Source organism: Saccopteryx bilineata, chromosome 4 (genome assembly GCF_036850765.1).
Source record: "Saccopteryx bilineata isolate mSacBil1 chromosome 4, mSacBil1_pri_phased_curated, whole genome shotgun sequence".
In the NCBI taxonomy this organism is placed as follows: Eukaryota; Metazoa; Chordata; class Mammalia; order Chiroptera; family Emballonuridae; genus Saccopteryx; species Saccopteryx bilineata.
The window spans coordinates 223,360,097-223,377,672 of record NC_089493.1 but is presented as its reverse complement, the minus strand read 5'-3'; the positions used below and the strand labels follow the sequence as shown (position 1 = coordinate 223,377,672).

Here is a 17,576-nt window from a genome sequence, read left to right as displayed (position 1 = left end):
AGGAGTCTGTATTTTTAAAAACTCTTTTGGTTATTCTAGAGGTAGAACACATTCTGAGAAGTGTGGGTCACAGAGTTGTAGAGCAGCAATGGGAACAGAGGAGGAGGCTCTGGATTCTGACCCTGGTGCCCCACAAGGTAAGTTACTGACAAAGTGATGGTTGCAGTGGGTGGCGAAGATGGCGTCGGGACTTAACTCATGGCTAACCTCCAGACAAGGACCACGCAGCGTCTGCTCCACGAGTAACAGAACCCCTTACCAGTTTCTCCTGCAGGAGCTTCAGACACTGATTTAGTTGGTCCACCTGGTCTCTCTTGTATCTGATGAACTGGTTTTCTGTCCATTTTTGACTTTTCTCAACTTCCTCAAATAGGTTATTTGAAAGTGAATTAAATCTAAAGGAAAAATTTGTCTATCTTAATAAGTAAATTTAAACATGAACCAAAATTTAGTACTGAAAATAATCTGCAGGTGTTTTTTAGATGATGAGCCTCGATGTCTGTGGCAGGTACTTATGGGGTGATGGGGGTCAAGGGAACACTCTCTGGGCCCCATCCTGAGCTTGTGTTCAGCCCAGCTGCTGCCAACATCCCTCCACACTCCCTAAACACATGCACACACAGCAGCAGGAGACAGATTTCTGCTTAGGGCCCTGGGCGCATACATGTGTCTGGAGAAATATGCTAAGTCCCCTGGGCTGGGGAGTATTATTTTATGTGGGGTTTGGCAAACTGCTGTACATATTTTAGAGTCACATTATTTGAGGCTTTGCAGGTTGGTCTCTTTTGCAGCTACTTCATGCTGCTGTCACAGCCAGAAAGCATTCACAGATGAAACAAATTAGCATGGCTTATGGCTTGCTTATAAACAAGACTGAAACAGAGCATAGTGTAGTCTAATCTAAGTTTATATTTAAGTTCTGTATTCTATTCACCTGTCATTAAATATAACTTTTATTTAAAATTTATTAGAAAGTTAGAAAAAGTGACTTGGCTGTGAGCACACTGGTTGAGGGAACCCCTGATCTACAAAGGCTACCCCAAGGCTGGGGGAGGAGCTGGGCCAGCCAGGACCTGCGCTGCTTAGTTGAGGAGAGAAAGCTCAGAGGCAGGCGGGGGGAAGGAGCCAGGGGAAAGGAAGAGAGCCTCAAAGGACTCTGGGAAGCAGAGTGTTCCTCGGTCATCTTTTCTGTCTCAGGTGAAATCTTCAGTGAAGTCCCCCTTGCCACCAATGGGTCTCTGTGAATGGGTTCTTTGGGGAGGGAGGGTAGAAGGGTGTTGTGGACGGTAAATGGCAAAAAGTCATTGTTAGATTCGAGGCTTAGCAAAAGGCTAAGTTCTCCCCCCTCCATTTCCATATTTGGCTATGATGCTGAGTATTTGCACCCACTCCACTTCCTTCCTTGCAGTTGCTGGAAGCAATATACATGCCCTTCCTCTGACTCTATTTGTTTTCGGATGTTGGTAGATTTCACTAATGCATCCAGTTTTTGCCTTGGGAGAGTTCCTGTCTTAGCTTTGGATGTGCAACTTTGTATCAGGGTCCTTGGTTTGCATATATAATAAAGCGAACTGGGGCTATGGGGCACTCGGATACTGCCAGGCAGTTTGAAGAGTCCTCCCGGTCCCATCATTTTTGTTTTGATAAGTGTGTTCCCTTAATTCCGCACCGTTATTTGGAGCTGCGCTGGTCGGTGGCAGAAGGGGGTCTAAAAGTTGTGCTAGGCCCTGGCCGGTTGGTTCAGTGGATAGAGCGTTGGCCCAATGTATAGACATCCTGGCTTTGATCCTTGGTCAGGGCACACAGGAGAAGTGACCATCTGCTCCCCCCCACCTTTATCTCTCTCCCCTCCTCCCACAGCCAGTGGTTCAATTGGTTTGAGTGTCGGGGCACATGTGGCAGTCTGTCTCCCCTCCTCTCATTCAAAAATAAACCAATAAATAAATAAATAAATAAACAAATAAAGTGGTGCTGAGTTACTCATGTGGGGCAAACCCAGGAAATGATAGGCAGAAGTTCAGGAAGGGATGGCTAACATCAAGATGGTACACCCTAGAAGTATTAAATAAGAGAGAATTCCCATTTAGAGCAGCCAAAATATTAGATTGGCAGAAACATTGTATGTTGATATTAAAAATACTCAGATTACTTGTGGCTTGAAATAATAGTTTTGTTTTTAGGAAAAATTATATGTAGATTATTTAGCTTGTGATATTTATTACTGGAAATTGCTTAAAACATGCTGGACATATACATATGTATATGCCTCCCTAGTTCTCCTGAAAAACTCTTTGCTTTATAATTGATAAAGATAAGTTATGTAAAAAAAAAAAAGGTAAGTTATGTGAGGCCATACCATTTTTATTTAGACTACAGGGCATCTAGCAAAGGTATGGAGACATTTCTGGTTGTCACAACTGAGGGGTGCTTCTGCCATATCATGGGTAGAGGCCAGGATGCTACTACTAAACATCCCACAATGCACAGCACAGATCCACAGCAAAGAATAACCCAGCTAAAATGCCAATAGTGCTGAGGTTGCGAAACCAGGATTTAGATCAAAACATGGAAAAAGTGAGTTAATTTTCCAACAGTTATGTTAACTGAGTACTATAGTTACTGAGCTTCAACTGTTCAAATTATATATATTTTTTGATATAGAGAGGGATATTTTACACATAGAAAGCAGACCATGACTCAGGTGAGCACCTCACCACTGGAGGAGGTGAAGTTGGTTCCTCTTTCTGTTCTTAAGTCTAATGATTTCCAAACACCTGTGCTACTGACTAACAGCTGGTTTTCAGACATGCCCCCAACTGAAAGGTGGGTATCATTTTAGCCCACTATTTCCTGTCTGGAACTCTTTTTCATAGAATGTACAATGGCTCCCACCTTCTCTCAGATTTATAGTCAAGCACCTCCTTATCACAGAAACTTTTTTGTTTTTACCAACTGAATAAACAGAACAATAACCCTTTTCCCACCTACTCCCCGTACTCTGTTTTTCTCCAAAATGCTCGTTACTCTGTGACCTACGCTAATTGGTATGCTCTCTCCTTCACTGGAACTGAAGTTCTGGGAGGGCAAGAATTTTACTTTGTTTCTGGCTATGAACAAAGCCTAGAATATAGAAAGTAATAAAATAGTTGCTAAAGAAATGAATAAATGAGCCATTTTTTCTCATTCAATACCTTTGTTAAGGTTGTTCACAAATAAACTATAGACTTGCCAAGCTATATAGAGACCTAATCTTTGATTTTCATCTTCCCTTCCGTTTCTGGTGCTAAATCCTCAGATAACCCAGAGGTAGCTTTACAGCCGAGAATCAGCTTTCACTCCTCACCTTTCCTGTGTAAATAAACAAGAGCGTTTACTCTCATCACTGGTGCAATATTGAAACCCCCCTGAAAACCAATGTGCCCAAGTAACATCTCTGAAAGGGCATATAAGTAATTGAAATTCTGAAATTATAATAAAGCCATAAAGAATGAATTACTACTTATGAGCCTTTTATTACAAGGTTTTGTCTGCAATTGGAGACTCACTTTCCTGGTAACAATCAGAAGTCAAACTCTGTCTTTTAGTAGTTTATTAAAACAAGAAAGCATTATTAATTAGCATTCTCCTTGAAAGATAAAAAGGATAAAGTAAAAGTTTATGGAAATCTTCTTTCTCTTCTTAGACGTTTCCTCACATAATGGACATGATATACCATGTAAAAAATTACTGTTCTGTTAATTTTAGAACTTACTGTTAAAATCTCAACAAGGTGAATTACCTTGGATGATATTAACCTTTTAGTTTCCAAATCCTCTATTCCAATGGTTATGGGGTGTTTCTATCAGAGGTAGACAGATATATAGATAGGTAGGTAGGTAGACAGGCAGGCAGACAGACAAAAAGAGATAGAAATAGATAGCTTTTTCTTTCCCGTTTCTCAAAACACAAAATTTAAGATTTTTAAATTATAGCCAGAAACCTCACTAGGATAATGTTGGCTTGTTTTTTTTCTCTTAATTGTTATACTGGTGGAGTCAGGTTAAAGTACACTCCAAGGGCTATTATAAAGGATAAGTTGCAAAAGAATAAAATAAAATGTAACAGGGCTCTACAGACACAGCAGAGCCCAGGCAGAGAGCTGTGTTGAGAGTGAGCGGCATGGGACAAACATCCTAGTAACCTCCCTGATTACGGATGACGTACATAGATGAGCACGTGTCTCCATCGTGGGCCAGTTTTAGTAATCCACTTGTGTTTTAAGTCCAGCAACTTACATTCAATAATATGTTCAATAAACTCTTTAAGAAAAAATGAAAATTTTGAACTTTCAGAAACTATAAATATTAAGAAGTTTTCAAGAATTTAGATAGTTGCTTTAACCAGATGTGAATATAAAAATACTTAATGCACTTTGATGGGCTGATAAACACAGAAGATATAGTTTTTATAATAATATTTAAATAAGTGGGGTTTGAACATAAAATTTTAAGTTTCAAGTCAGAAGCAGGAATTAATTCCCAGAAATATTTTTTTCTGCTAAATTTATACTTATATATCTTAAATTAATTTCTTATTAAGTTTCTGTGATTTCTGATTAATGACACTAATTAAAAAGTAATTCCAACTCCACTCTGATAGCAAGACTTGTGTTTTGGTCGTTCCAAATTGTATTTGAGCTTAAATCCCAGTATCTTCACGGCCTCTTACCTTCCCGGTTTCCAGCACATGTGATCTTCCATTCCCCTAAATTTCCATACATGATTAGTTTATTAATAAGAAGAATCATGAGATGGAGGCATCACTGATGAACAAAAATAACCTGAGACTTGGAGTCAGATAATTTCTAGCTGTGTGACTGGGTAAATTGCTTACTCTCCATAGTTATGTTTCCTCATTTTAAAAACGGGGTAAGACTCACTCTACAGAGTTGAGTGCACTTATTCAAGTGGGGCACTTAGTGATTAGTAGGCATTTATAAATTACTATGTTCATTATTTCTACCTCCTGATACATTTAATTTAACATTGTCTTAACTTTTACTTGTGTTTAGCTTGTCACTTACTCATGCATTTTCCTCCCTAACTGGATGTGGCTATGATTATTTGGAATATATCAATAAATTATTCCAAAACACAATTTATACAGTTGTTCCTTGCCATATTGCGGTTCACTTTTTGCGGTCTCTCTGTTTCACAGATTTTTAAATTGTATATATATCTAATTTTGTATCGCAGATTTTTTGCTATATTGTGCAATTTTGCAGTATATAGGTATTTTTATATGTTTATTATTTTAATTATTATTTTTGCGGTAAAATAAGCATTTTGTAGCCTAAAAATTGAAAATGATATAAAAATATTAATTAAAACATATTAAAAGAATATTAAATCAAAATAAAGCCTTAAATATATATATAAACAATTAAATATAAGGCCGCTACTTTGCGGATTTTCGCCTATGGCAGGGATTCTGGAACCCAAGCCCCGTGAGAGACAGGGGACCCTGTATATTATAGGTGCTCAAAACCATTCATTCATCCATCTATTATTCACGCCCAGTGTTAGCATTTGTTACATTAGGAAGCTGAGTTAGGGCCATTCTTTTTTTTCATCTTTCCTTTACTTTGTTACAATGAATGCATATTAAGTTTTAATTTAAAAATGACAAAGAAAGGGTAAATAAAAGAGTCAGTAATTCAGTGACTGGTGAGAGCTCATAAATATTTTCCTGGGTGGGGGAAATCTGGTTTATAAGCTCACTGCAACCTACTGTAATGCTAACAGAATTTTAAAACTTCACTATTTCAAGTGAGAGAAAGATTCAAGTTTATATTATTACAAAAGTGCCGACATTCAGATTTAACTACTTAGGTTATTTGTCTGTAAGCCAATTTCCCACCAGACTAAAGATAGAAAAAGCACACGGCATCATCAATAAAGCAGTTAGCCCTCGGTCTAAACATTTCCTTTCCCTGCTTTCCTGTCTGTCAATACACTAGTTCTTTAAGCCAGTCTTCCATTTCAGATTATAAATCCCATTTCTCCCCCAAGAAAATCAATTCAGAAACTGTACTTCTAGAAACAGTTTACTTTTTTACTTCTGTTTGGACATTGTTCTTTATCTTAATTCAAAGCTAAGATTAGATGAAGTGCCACACAGGTGTTTATTGAGCATACTCGTGCTGGATTTTAAGAACCTAATATGCTTTTTTTTAGAGTATGAATAAAGCGGATATTTTCTTTTTACTCAAGACATCTACTTCTCTGAGCTTTAGTTATGAGTACTGCTTTTCATCAATTCTAGGACACATTTCCCAATTTAACATCTCGAAAATTGGGAGGTGTCTTAAAATGAGGTGTACTGTGGTTTAATTGTTAGCTCTGTATCATAGAGGAACAAAAATATGGTACATCTTACGGTCAGTGGCACTTAGTTTTCTTAAAATATGGTAGAGAAGGAGGGGGGGGATAGAGAAAGCAGAGCATTATTAGAATGCTAGATTTGACCAAGGCATTAAACCAAAGTGATGTAGGACAGAGAGGAAGAAGAACAAGGGTGGAGGGGCTGTGAGGGGCTGTGAGGGGCTGTGAGGTAACATCATCCAAGTGACTAGACGGTTCTTTGCCACACCAGCAGCCCAGAAAATGGTGGACATTTCAACAAGCAAGGAGAATTTCAGGATGAGGAGACCAGTAAGTTGAGTATTTGTGGATTCCTGTCTATTGCTTTCTCCATCTCACGGGGGGTGGGAGGGTGGGGGTAGTATTTAAGATGGAGTAAAGATCAGTCTACTAAAGGAACAAGTAGAAGAGCCTAGAAAATTTTTTTTAGATAAGCTCTTAGAAAAGTTTTCATAATCAAAGTTGTTTTAAAAATTACTTGATAATCTTCTGCAATCAATGTGTATTCAATAGTGCTTTACATTGAGCCATTATATTTATTTTATTTTTTTAAATTTAATTTTTTTTTGTATTTTTCTGAAGTTGGAAACGGGGAGGCAGTCAGACAGACTCCCGCATGCACCCGACCAGGATCCACCCGGCATGCCCACCAGGGGGCAATGCTCTGCCCATCTGGGGCGTCGCTTTGCCGCAATCAGAGCCATTCTAGAACCTGAGTCAGAGGCCACAGAGCCATCCTCAGTGCCCGGGCAAACTTTGCTCCAATGGAGCCTTGGCTGTGGGAGGGGAAGAGAGAGACAGAGAGGAAGGAGAGGGGGAGGGGTGGAGAAGCAGATGGGCGCTTCTCCTGTGTGCCCTGGCCGGGAATCGAACCCGGGACTCCTGCACGCCAGGCTGATGTTCTACCACTAAGCCAACCAGCCAGGGCCCATTGAGCCATTTTAATACACAATTGGTGATAAGTTCAAAGTCCTTTATAGGCCAGGTCTGAGTGTATCAATCCAGTTGGGATATGATGCAGACAAAGAGAATGACAAAATTAATATTCATAGTTTTTCTTCTATTAACTATGAATAATGCATAAGCTACTTTAGTGTAAAATATTCTCTACATCAATTTTGTTACTTTAATTTTTGATCAGGTTTTTTATTCCTGGAGTAGGTTTTCATTTAATGCCAGTGCTTTCATTAGGCAAAAGTTTTTGGAGTGCATTTCACAGAATTAAAAATCTTTCATTCACTTACTTGAATTCCAAAAGGTTCATTTCATGGCGGTAATCCCTCTGGACCATCCTTAAATTGGAGGTTTGTTCGGAACTGCAAGCCTCTATCTTTCCTAGGAGTTGTATTACCTAATGAAAGGACAAAAAGGAACTTTTATTCGTGACTGAACAAAACCACTAGCACTTATATTAATTATTCTTTATTCCTAAAGGAGCTAGAAAGCAGACTTGAGTCTAAAACACATTTTCATTTGAAAATGATTTTTTTCCCGAGGAATGATTCAATGGTTATAGAACTGTCTTCAGGGAAATAATGGCAGGAGAATAGTCCATTCTGCTGTCTATAATATTCTTTTACTAATAGGCTACCTAATGATACAACAAAAACATACAATTGACATACATTTATCTATTTCTTCATTTGAATATTTCTTTAGTTTGTTTTCCCAGTAACAATATAAACTACTGCATCCTCTGTAACCACTATAACCTCAGTGTACATTAGATGGCCAATGGTAAATAGTCACCAAATACTGAATTAAGTGTGTAAATGTACAATTAGAGTCTGAGAAAAACACAAATGAGCAACCTAAGATGAGGCCTCAGGAATTTCCAGATAAGATTCTGACATGAGCACAGGTGAATTCCAAGTGAAATGACTGAGGGCATATAAGAATAGGGAAAGCCAAGGTCGAGTCTCAGAAGCTAGGATGAGAGTGCTTCCTCCAATGCCAGAAACACTGAGGGCATTCCTTTAGGAGAGAAGACTGGGTTAGAAAATGGGAGCAGAGTTACAGCATACAATTATGTCTAAACTAATCACAGTTCAGGGGAATGAAACTGCTGTATGCGATTGGCTTTGGTCAAATAGACTTCAACTCCTGAGACAGATGGTCATATGGAGGAGAATAGACACTTAAAATCAGACTTCTCTAAGGAAAGAGGTGAATAAGGGAAGGGTTTGAACAGATAAATGTTGGGTAGGCAACCAGTAACACATGGATGACTATGGGAGACATATTTACAATAGGCTAGTGACAGAGACACACTTAAGAGGCACACTTAAAGGCAGGATTGTTTTAACAGTAAAATAATAAGCAAATACATGCCTGGCAAAAGCAAAGAAAAAGCAGACCAAGCAATATTAGATACCATGTTATTCCAGACAAAATATGTTCAACCAACAAAGATGGTTATTTTTATAGGTTAAAAATAGAATCCACAATGAAAATAGAGTTTTGAACCTATATTTACTTTATAATTTGAACTAAAAAGAAATAACTAAAGAATTACAAGGGTAAATGAGCAGAAATAATATGTTTGTGATTTTACATGACTTTTCGTGATTCTTTTCTGGTCAAATAAGTAAAATATAAATAAAGATATAGAAAGATATCAAAAATACAAAGTTTATTCAATAGATTTACATACCAATCTAAGTTGCAAGCAGCAAATGTTGATTCTATCCTAGTGCCCACTGAGCATTTGAAATCACTAAGGACACATGACTTAAAAAAAACTCTTAAATTATTCCAAAGCAGAGAAAGCACAACCCATAACTCTATAATGCTATAAAAGTACAAATTAATAAGAAAAATATAAAAAAGAAAAACCTAATCATGTGAGTAAAAAAAACCCACCACTTAATTCTATTATTTAATTGCAGTGTTTCACAAGAACATGTGCCTCTCAGATCTCCTACTACAAGGAGCATAACTGGCCAAGGGCCTTGACTGCTGAGCCTAAAACTCATCCGCACGGATCAAAGCCACACTTCCCAGTAGCTGTTCAACCAGTGCCTGAGGAGTGTTCCTCTGACGAGTGACTGCGGCTCAAGGAAGCTGATGAAACACTGTTAACATGGTGCTGCAGTGTGAGACTTTCCTTCCCCGCCTTTTTCACAGAAGTCAGACCTGCCTTGCAGTCTGATGGCTCTCTGCATCTCCTCCAGCTCCCTCCCCAATTTCCTCCTGTTTTTTTGTCTCTCAATAAATCTCATGCACAACCAATTCCTTACTGGCATTTACTTCTCACAGGATTAACACAAGTGACAAAGAATAAATCAACTCTGCAACTGTAATTTAGGAAGGAAGCATGAGAACATTACACATCAAAAGGGTACAGCACGTCTACAGAGGTAAATGTGTGGCATTAAATGTTTCCGTAATTGTACAAGACAGAAGGAAGCCGTGTAAGCTACTCATTCTTTTCACAAAGTTAAAAAAGGAATGATAAACCTACCCAAAGGAAAGCAGGATGAAGACATCGACAAATTGTGGAAGGCAGAATGACTCCACAAGGACAGCGGTGCCCTGTTCTGTGGAACCTATGAATATGTAGTTAGCCAAATAGGTTTGCAACTGAAAATAAGGTTACAGACTTCGAAATAGGGAAATTCTACTCTTATTCAAGTGGCCTGATCTAATCACATGAGCCCCTATAAGCAGAGAACTTTCCCTAGCTGGAGTCAGAGATTTCAAGTGTGAGATGACCTTGATCGATCTGCTGTTGCTGGTGAGAGGTCACATGGAAAAACAAGAAGGAAGGCAGGGAGCTGAAGGGCAATCAGTCCCCGACGGACAGTCGGCAAGGACCTCAGTCTTACAACTGCAAGGAACTAAATTTGCCAAAAAATCATGAGTGAGCCTGGAATAGGATTCATCCCCAGAGCCTTTCCGAAAAGAACACCGCTCTGCTGATCCCTCAGTGCCAGCCTTGTGACATCCTCCGCAGAGGACCCAGTCTAGTCTCCCAGTCTTTTGACCTACAAAAACTGAGATAATATATTTGTTTTGTTATAAACCACTGGGCATGTGATATGTGATGATTTGTTATGGCAGCAATATAAGACTAATATGCAAACATTAAAGAAATTAAGAAACAAAATTATGACATTAATATGTAAATTCAAGGGCTGTTTCTTTGAAAAGGCACTAAGTTAATAAGTTCTGATAACCCACTACCATCGGCCCAGTGGAAAAGGCAATAGGCAAAGTTTGTCCTACTCTAAATATGAAGAAAAGAGAAAACATATATAATAAAATTAGGAATAAGAAAATATGGAGTAGTTATAAATATCTATGATCCAAATAAAATAGCAAAAACATTCACAAAGATGAAATTATAGATAAAATGGAAACTCAATAGTTATGAGACTTTAATCTTTCTCAATATACAGAAGAAGGAGACCAAAATAGGGTTAAGAAGTCCTAACCAATAAGCTATTTTCTATAGATTTCAACTAAACTTTGTATCCTAAAAAAACTGAATATACATTATTTTAGAACATGTACAAAATTTTTCTCTCCAGCCACAAAAGGACCCTTAAAATAATCCAAAAACTAAAGCCAGTATCTACAGAAAATTTTAATTACAATGAAATAAAATTAAAAATGATTAGTAGTATAACAAAGCATGAAATTCTTAAGGAAAAAACTAACAACAATAACTCTTCTTAACTACTCAATAAAAAATACAATTTGCAGTTGCAAGATTTCTAGGAAACAGTAATGAGAACATTACATATCAAACTCTAGGGGGTATAGGAATAAACATGCTCAGGGAAAATTCAGTCATAAATGATTGTATTAGTAAAAAAATTAAAATTACAAATACAAAAGGTTTCAAAATATAAGAAAATGAACCACAAAACAAACTGCAGGGAAGGAAAAAAGTTAATAAAGACAAAAGCTTAAATTGGTGGAATGAAAAACAAAATGGAAGTGAAATTTAAAAATACATTAAGGCCCTGGCCAGTTGGTTCAGAGTGCCAGCCTGATATGTGGATGTCCCAGGTTCAATTCCTGGTCAGAGCACACAGGAGAAGTGACCAACAGCTTCTCAACCACTCCTCCTCCCCCTTCTCTCTCTCTCTCTCCCTCCCACAGCCATTGCTCAATTGGTTTGAGAGCATCGACCCCAGGTGCTGAGAATGGCTCTGTGGAGCCTCTGCCTCAGGTGCTAAAAATAGTTTGGTTGAGAGCATGGCCCCAGATGGGCAGAGCATCATCCCCAGACGGGGTTTCCAGGTGAATCCCGATCACGGCATATGCAGGAGTCTGTTTCTGTATCTCCCCTTCTCTCAACTTGGAAAATAAATACATTAAAAAAATGGCTCAACTGACCAAGTGGTGGTGCAGTGGATAGAGCAATGGACTGGGATGCGGCGGACCCAGATTCGAAACCCTGAGGTCACCAGCTTGAGTGCGGGCTCATCTGGTTTGAACAAAGCTCACCAGCTTGGACCCAAGGTTGCTGGCTTGAGCAAGGGGTTACTCGGTCTGCTGAAGGTCCGTGGTCAAGGCACATATGAGGAAGCAATCAATCAACAACTAAAGTGCCACAACGAAAAACTGATGCTTCTCATCTCTTTCCCTTCCTGTCTGTCTGTCTCTATCTCTCTCTCTCTCTGATTCTCTCTCTGTCTTTGTAAAAAAAAAAAAAAATGCTCATAGGAGAATAATCAATATAATTGTTAAGGGACAACTAACCTAAATAGTCAAGAAAACAGGAAAGCACCAGTGAAACAGTAAAATGACAAGGGGAAAGGTCAAAGTAGAGGGGACTAAAACACTCCTAAAAGTATTTTGTACAACTTTATGCCCATAAGTGTTAAAATCTGGGTAAAATAAATATTATTTTCAAGAAAAAGTGATTTATTAAAACTGGTCTTTAAAGAGATAGAATGTTTAAGCAGTCTAATTTTCATAGAAAAAAAATTAAGTAAAGATACCAAAGGATTTGACTCCCCTTTCCACCAAAGCATCAGGCACAGATGTTTCAGAGGCAAAGCTGCAAAATCCTTAATGACTAGAACACTGTAATGCTCTTTAAATTGTTTCAGAGCTTAGAAAAAGAGGAGAAACTTCAAAATTATTTTTATACTCAGTGCAACATTAATTTTAAATATCTGAAAATATTGCATGAAAACCCCAGAGACCAATCTCATTTATAAACAGCAATTAAGGTTTTTAAATAAATATCAGGAAATGGTTTCCAGCCACAGAATGAAAAATATAATCAGGAGCAATTTATCTTTTTAAAAAGTAAAGATGGTTAAATAATAGGAAATATACTAATGTGAATAATTATAATACTAAAACTGAGGAGAAAACTCGTGATTATTGCCAAAGATGCTGAAAAGGCATTTGACAACAGTCATAATAATTCTTGAATTAAACACTCAATAAAATAGGATTAGTTGTGCGTTAAACATGTTTACTGAAAACCTTACTTTTGAATCAGAGGGGACAGTGGGGTCATTGTGTTCAAATCAGGAACAAGAGCCGATACTCACCGGCCCTGCTCTGCTAGTACCTATTTTACTGGAGTAGTTAATGAAAGCAGTTTGGAAAGGGAGAAAAATTATTTGTATGAAATTAAGAAAAGATGAGGTGAAATTATTTAAAAATCATATGATTTTATGTCTGAAATAAAAACCTGAAAAATTAAGAGAATTCACTAAGTTATTTGAGTAGAAAGTTTATAATAGCCTTCATGATACACAACTAACACTACTCGAAGATAAATGAAACTCCCATTTACTATAAACTAAAGAAATGAACAAAATCTTGAAATAGGTTTAAAAAGAAATGATGCCAAAACATAGAGGAAAAATGGAAACCTCTGAAGGATATAAAAGCTAACTTGAACAAATGGGAAGGATTCTATATTATTAGATAAAAACACTCAGCATTATAACTATGCCCATGTTAAAGTTAATTTGTAAATTTAACATGATTTTAATAAAAAATAAAGCAGAGTTTGTTTGTTTGTTAATTTATTTGCTGGAATTAGGTTGATTGTAAAATCACATGCAAAAACAATTATCACCAGGAAAGGAAAACAAAAAGAAAGCAATGAAAGGCAATAGCCCTACCAGATATTAAAATGCTGTAAGGGTTCAATAATTAAAATAATTAAGATACATCCTATACTAGGAAAAACTCCAAATGGATCAAGGATTTAAATATAAACAATAAATCGCTGAAAATGCTATGAGAAACTATGAGCAATTCTTTCAAGCCTCTGTGTGGCAAAACTCTAACTGTGAATTAAAATCCCAGAAGCCACAATAGAAAAGACTGATAAATTTAGCTACAGATAGAAAACATATGCATGTCAAAAGACAAATGACATAAATTGCGAAAATGTATTTGCAGCTCATATCATAAAGAGCTCCTAGAAATTGAGAAGAACAAGAAAAATAGGCTGATACAAAAATGGATAAAACAGACTGCTCACTGAAAAGAAGAAAAAAAACCAACTAGCTCTTATATATATGAAAAGATGCTCAACTTCATAATAAGAAAGGCTAATTAAAACACAGAGATGCTGTCTTTTTCCAATAAGAATGGCAAAATTTATTCTTTTTTCTTTTCTTTTAAATTTTTATTTTATTTATTCATTTTAGAGAGGGAGAGAGAAAGACAGAGAGAGAGAGAGAGAGAGAGAGAGAGAGAAAGAGGAGAGAGAGACAGGGGGGAGGAGCTGGAAGCATCAACTCCCATATGTGCCTTGACCAGGCAAGCCCAGGTTTCGAACCGGCGACCTCAGCATTTCCAGGTCGACGCTTTATCCACTGCGCCACCACAGGTCAGGCAAGAATGGCAAAATTTAAAAGTCGAACAATACTCATTGGTGAGGCAATGAGGATATAAAACATTTTGCAAATTTCTGGTGGTTGTGCAAAATATGGTAAAAGTCCTACAGAGAACATGATCTTTATTTATTTATTTATTTTTATTTTTCTGAAGCTGGAAACGGGGAGGCAGTCAGACAGACTCCCGCATGCGGCCGACCGGGATCCACCCGGCACGCCCACCAGGGGGCGATGCTCTGCCCATCCAGGCCTCGCTCTGTCACGACCAGAGCCACTCTAGAGCCTGGGGCAGAGGCCAAGGAGCCATCCCCAGCGCCCCGGCCATCTTTTGCTCCAATGGAGCCTCGGCTACGGGAGGGGAAGAGAGAGACAGAGAGGAAGGAGAGGGGGAGGGGTGGAGAAGCAGATGGGCGCCTCTCCTGTGTGCTCTGGCTGGGAATCAAACCCAGGACTTCCGCACACCAGGCCAACTCTCTACCACTGAGCCAACCGGCCAGGGCCAAGAACATGATCTTTAAATTAACAAACACATATACCTTTGACCCACCAATCCCATTTTTGATATTTATCCTGTAGATATACCTACATATACACAAAATGCCGTAAGTGCAGGATTATATATTGCAGCACTGTTTGAAAGATCAAAATATTGAAAGGAATCAAATGTCCAGCATGAGAGACTGATCAAGTGAACTATTATGTTCAGAGAAAGAGCATGCCTTTGTTTGGAAAGAATGAGGAAGCTCCCCATGTCCTGATATGGTGCATCTTCAGGACATATTTGTGTAGGTACAAAAAAGAAATGAATGCATTGTAATGCCAGTAATATGCTCTCTCTTGTGTAATAAAGGGGAAAATAAGAATATATGATTACCTATGAGAGGCATGAAATAATGTGATAATTGGTGACAAACAGGAGTGAAAATTCTCAGGGTATATTATCTGATATAGTTTTGATTTTTGGACCATTTGTATGCATTGCCTGTTTGTTTGTTTTTTTGTATTTTTCCGAAGCTGGAAACGGGGATAGACAGTCAGACAGACTCCCGCATGCGCCCGACTGGGATCCACCCGGCACGCCCACCAGGGGGCGACGCTCTGCCCACCAGCGGGCGATGCTCTGCCCACCAGGGGGCGATGCTCTGTCCCTCTGGGGCGTCGCTCTGCTGCAACCAGAGCCACTCTAGCGCCTGGGGCAGAGGCCAAGGAGCCATCCCCAGCGCCCGGGCCATCTTTGCTCCAATGGAGCCTTGGCTGCGGGAGGGGAAGAGAGAGACAGAGAGGAAGGAGAGGGGGAGGGGTGGAGAAGCAGATGGGCGCTTCTCCTGTGTGCCCTGGCCAGGAATCGAACCCAGGACTTCCGCACGCCAGGCCAACGCTCTACCACTGAGCCAATCAGCCAGGGCCTGTTTTTTTTTTTTAAACTAAGGAGAGAGAAACTATAGTGCAATGTCACTTCAATTTTGAAATTAGCCTGACCAGGCAGTGGTGCAGAGGATAGAGCGTCGGACTGGGATGTGGAGGACCCAGGTTTGAGACCTGGAGGTCGTCAGTTTGGGTGTGGGCTCATCTGGTTTGAGTAAAGCTCACCTGCTTGGACCCAAGGTTGCTGTCTTGAGCAAGAGGTTACTTGGTCTGCTGTAGCCCCCCAGTCAAGGCACATATGAGAAAGCAATCACTGAACAACTAAGGTGTCGCAACGAAAAACTAATGATTGATGCTTCTCATCTCTCTCTGTTCCTGTCTGTCTGTCCCTATCTATCCCTCTCTCTGTCTCTGTAAAAAAAAAAAAAATTAAACTTAGATATAGAATCAAGTATTACACAATAAATTTTATTACAAAAATGCAAGAGTGTTTTTCTGTATTGGGAAATAGATTAACATAGAACATGAGAAGGCCAAAGAAGTAAACAAGTCCAAATCAAAAAACAATCAATATGGTAATTTAGACATTTATTGATGTCTGAAGGGCATTTGCTAAAATTAAATGTTCAGTCCTAATTAAAGCTAAGTAGGAATTGATGGAGACTTTTACATGATTAAAAAGATATCAAATTAACAGCCAACAGCAAACAACCAAACATTTCCAGTATACTAAGGAACCAAATAAGCTTGCGCTTTACAGCAACTTTTATTTAACAAAGTTATGGAAGTTCTGGGCAGGTCTTAAGAAAAAAGTAATGAGGTATTAAATCAGAAAGCCAGAAATAAAATTGTGATAATTTGTTAACATAATTGAGTACCTTGAAAAACAAAGACTCAACAACAACAAAACATTAAGACTAGTTAGATGGGTGCATGGGGGGAAGACAGCTGGAGCCCCATGGGATGAGTCAACTTTGACCTTGTCAGGATGCTCTATGCCCTGGTGAACCTTCTTCTCGTGATAATCTGGCTCCCAGAAACAAATAATCAAACAACAAACTTTCATCTTACCCAATTCCGAAGAATTTCCACTTTGTTCTGCCTGAACAATTTAGAAGAGCTGTGCTTTTTTTTCACATAAGACATGTGACAAAGTGGGGTACAGAAGACTTCCACTGGCTCTTTTACTCTAACCACTAACTGCATGAGATGGGCAGAGACTTTTCAGGCAGAACAGAACAAGAAGTAGATGGAGGCCATGCAATATTGGGGCGAGTGGGCAGCTCCCTGCAGGTAGCTCAGCTTCACGGGGATGAAGGGCAAACTGAAGAGAAAAGCAGGGGCCGGGGTAGGAATGGCCTCCCGCATCCAGACCAATGGTCTTGTGTATTATTTTGTAAGGGATATAACCCATTGCAGGGATGTAACATCAACGCACACTTATGTTGGAACTAGAATAGTAATAGCTACCATAGGAAATTCTTTTGCTTATAATCTTTGAAGGAAACCCAGAGAAGAAGGAAACAATGGCAACAGTAGAATCAGTGGCAGACATGATAGGTGGGGGTGTTGGAAGAGAGGAGGCACTCATTAAATATTTGTTAATTGAACTGACAGTATTTGTGGTGTGTACACATTAGCTGTCATATTTAAAGAAAAAGAAAAGAGTTCTTTTGAACAGTTACCATCTGACTGGGCATTTTGATAAGCTGTAATGATCTTCAGGCAGTAACGCATAATATAAGAGTTCCATCTATTTTCAGTTACCTTCATATCCAAGTTCTTAGAAAAAGTTTCTAGGGAAGACATGAGCTCTTGAATCATTTTTTCAATTTGCCGGTATTCATGGATGATGAAATGAATGTCTCCAGAAAGCTTCACAATGCTGGCATCACATCTAGTAGCAAGATGGAAATTGGTGAGGTCAATAGGCTCATGACATTTTTAATGCTATACTCGATTCTGTGCATTCATTTGGTGGTGAGTT

The 17,576-nt window shown here is 38.7% G+C and overlaps 1 protein-coding gene across 1 annotated transcript in view; it reads right to left on the bottom strand.

The window, feature by feature from the left end:
• Positions 1–17,576, bottom strand: part of FAM81B (family with sequence similarity 81 member B) — a 68,799-nt gene that overhangs the window by 4,167 nt on the left and 47,056 nt on the right. The window contains exons 5-7 of the mRNA XM_066277795.1: positions 17,357–17,486; positions 7,646–7,752; positions 260–395 (exon numbers count right to left, since the gene is read on the bottom strand). Coding sequence (XP_066133892.1) covers positions 260–395; positions 7,646–7,752; positions 17,357–17,486 — 373 coding nt within the window. The remainder of the gene's footprint in view (positions 1–259; positions 396–7,645; positions 7,753–17,356; positions 17,487–17,576) is intronic.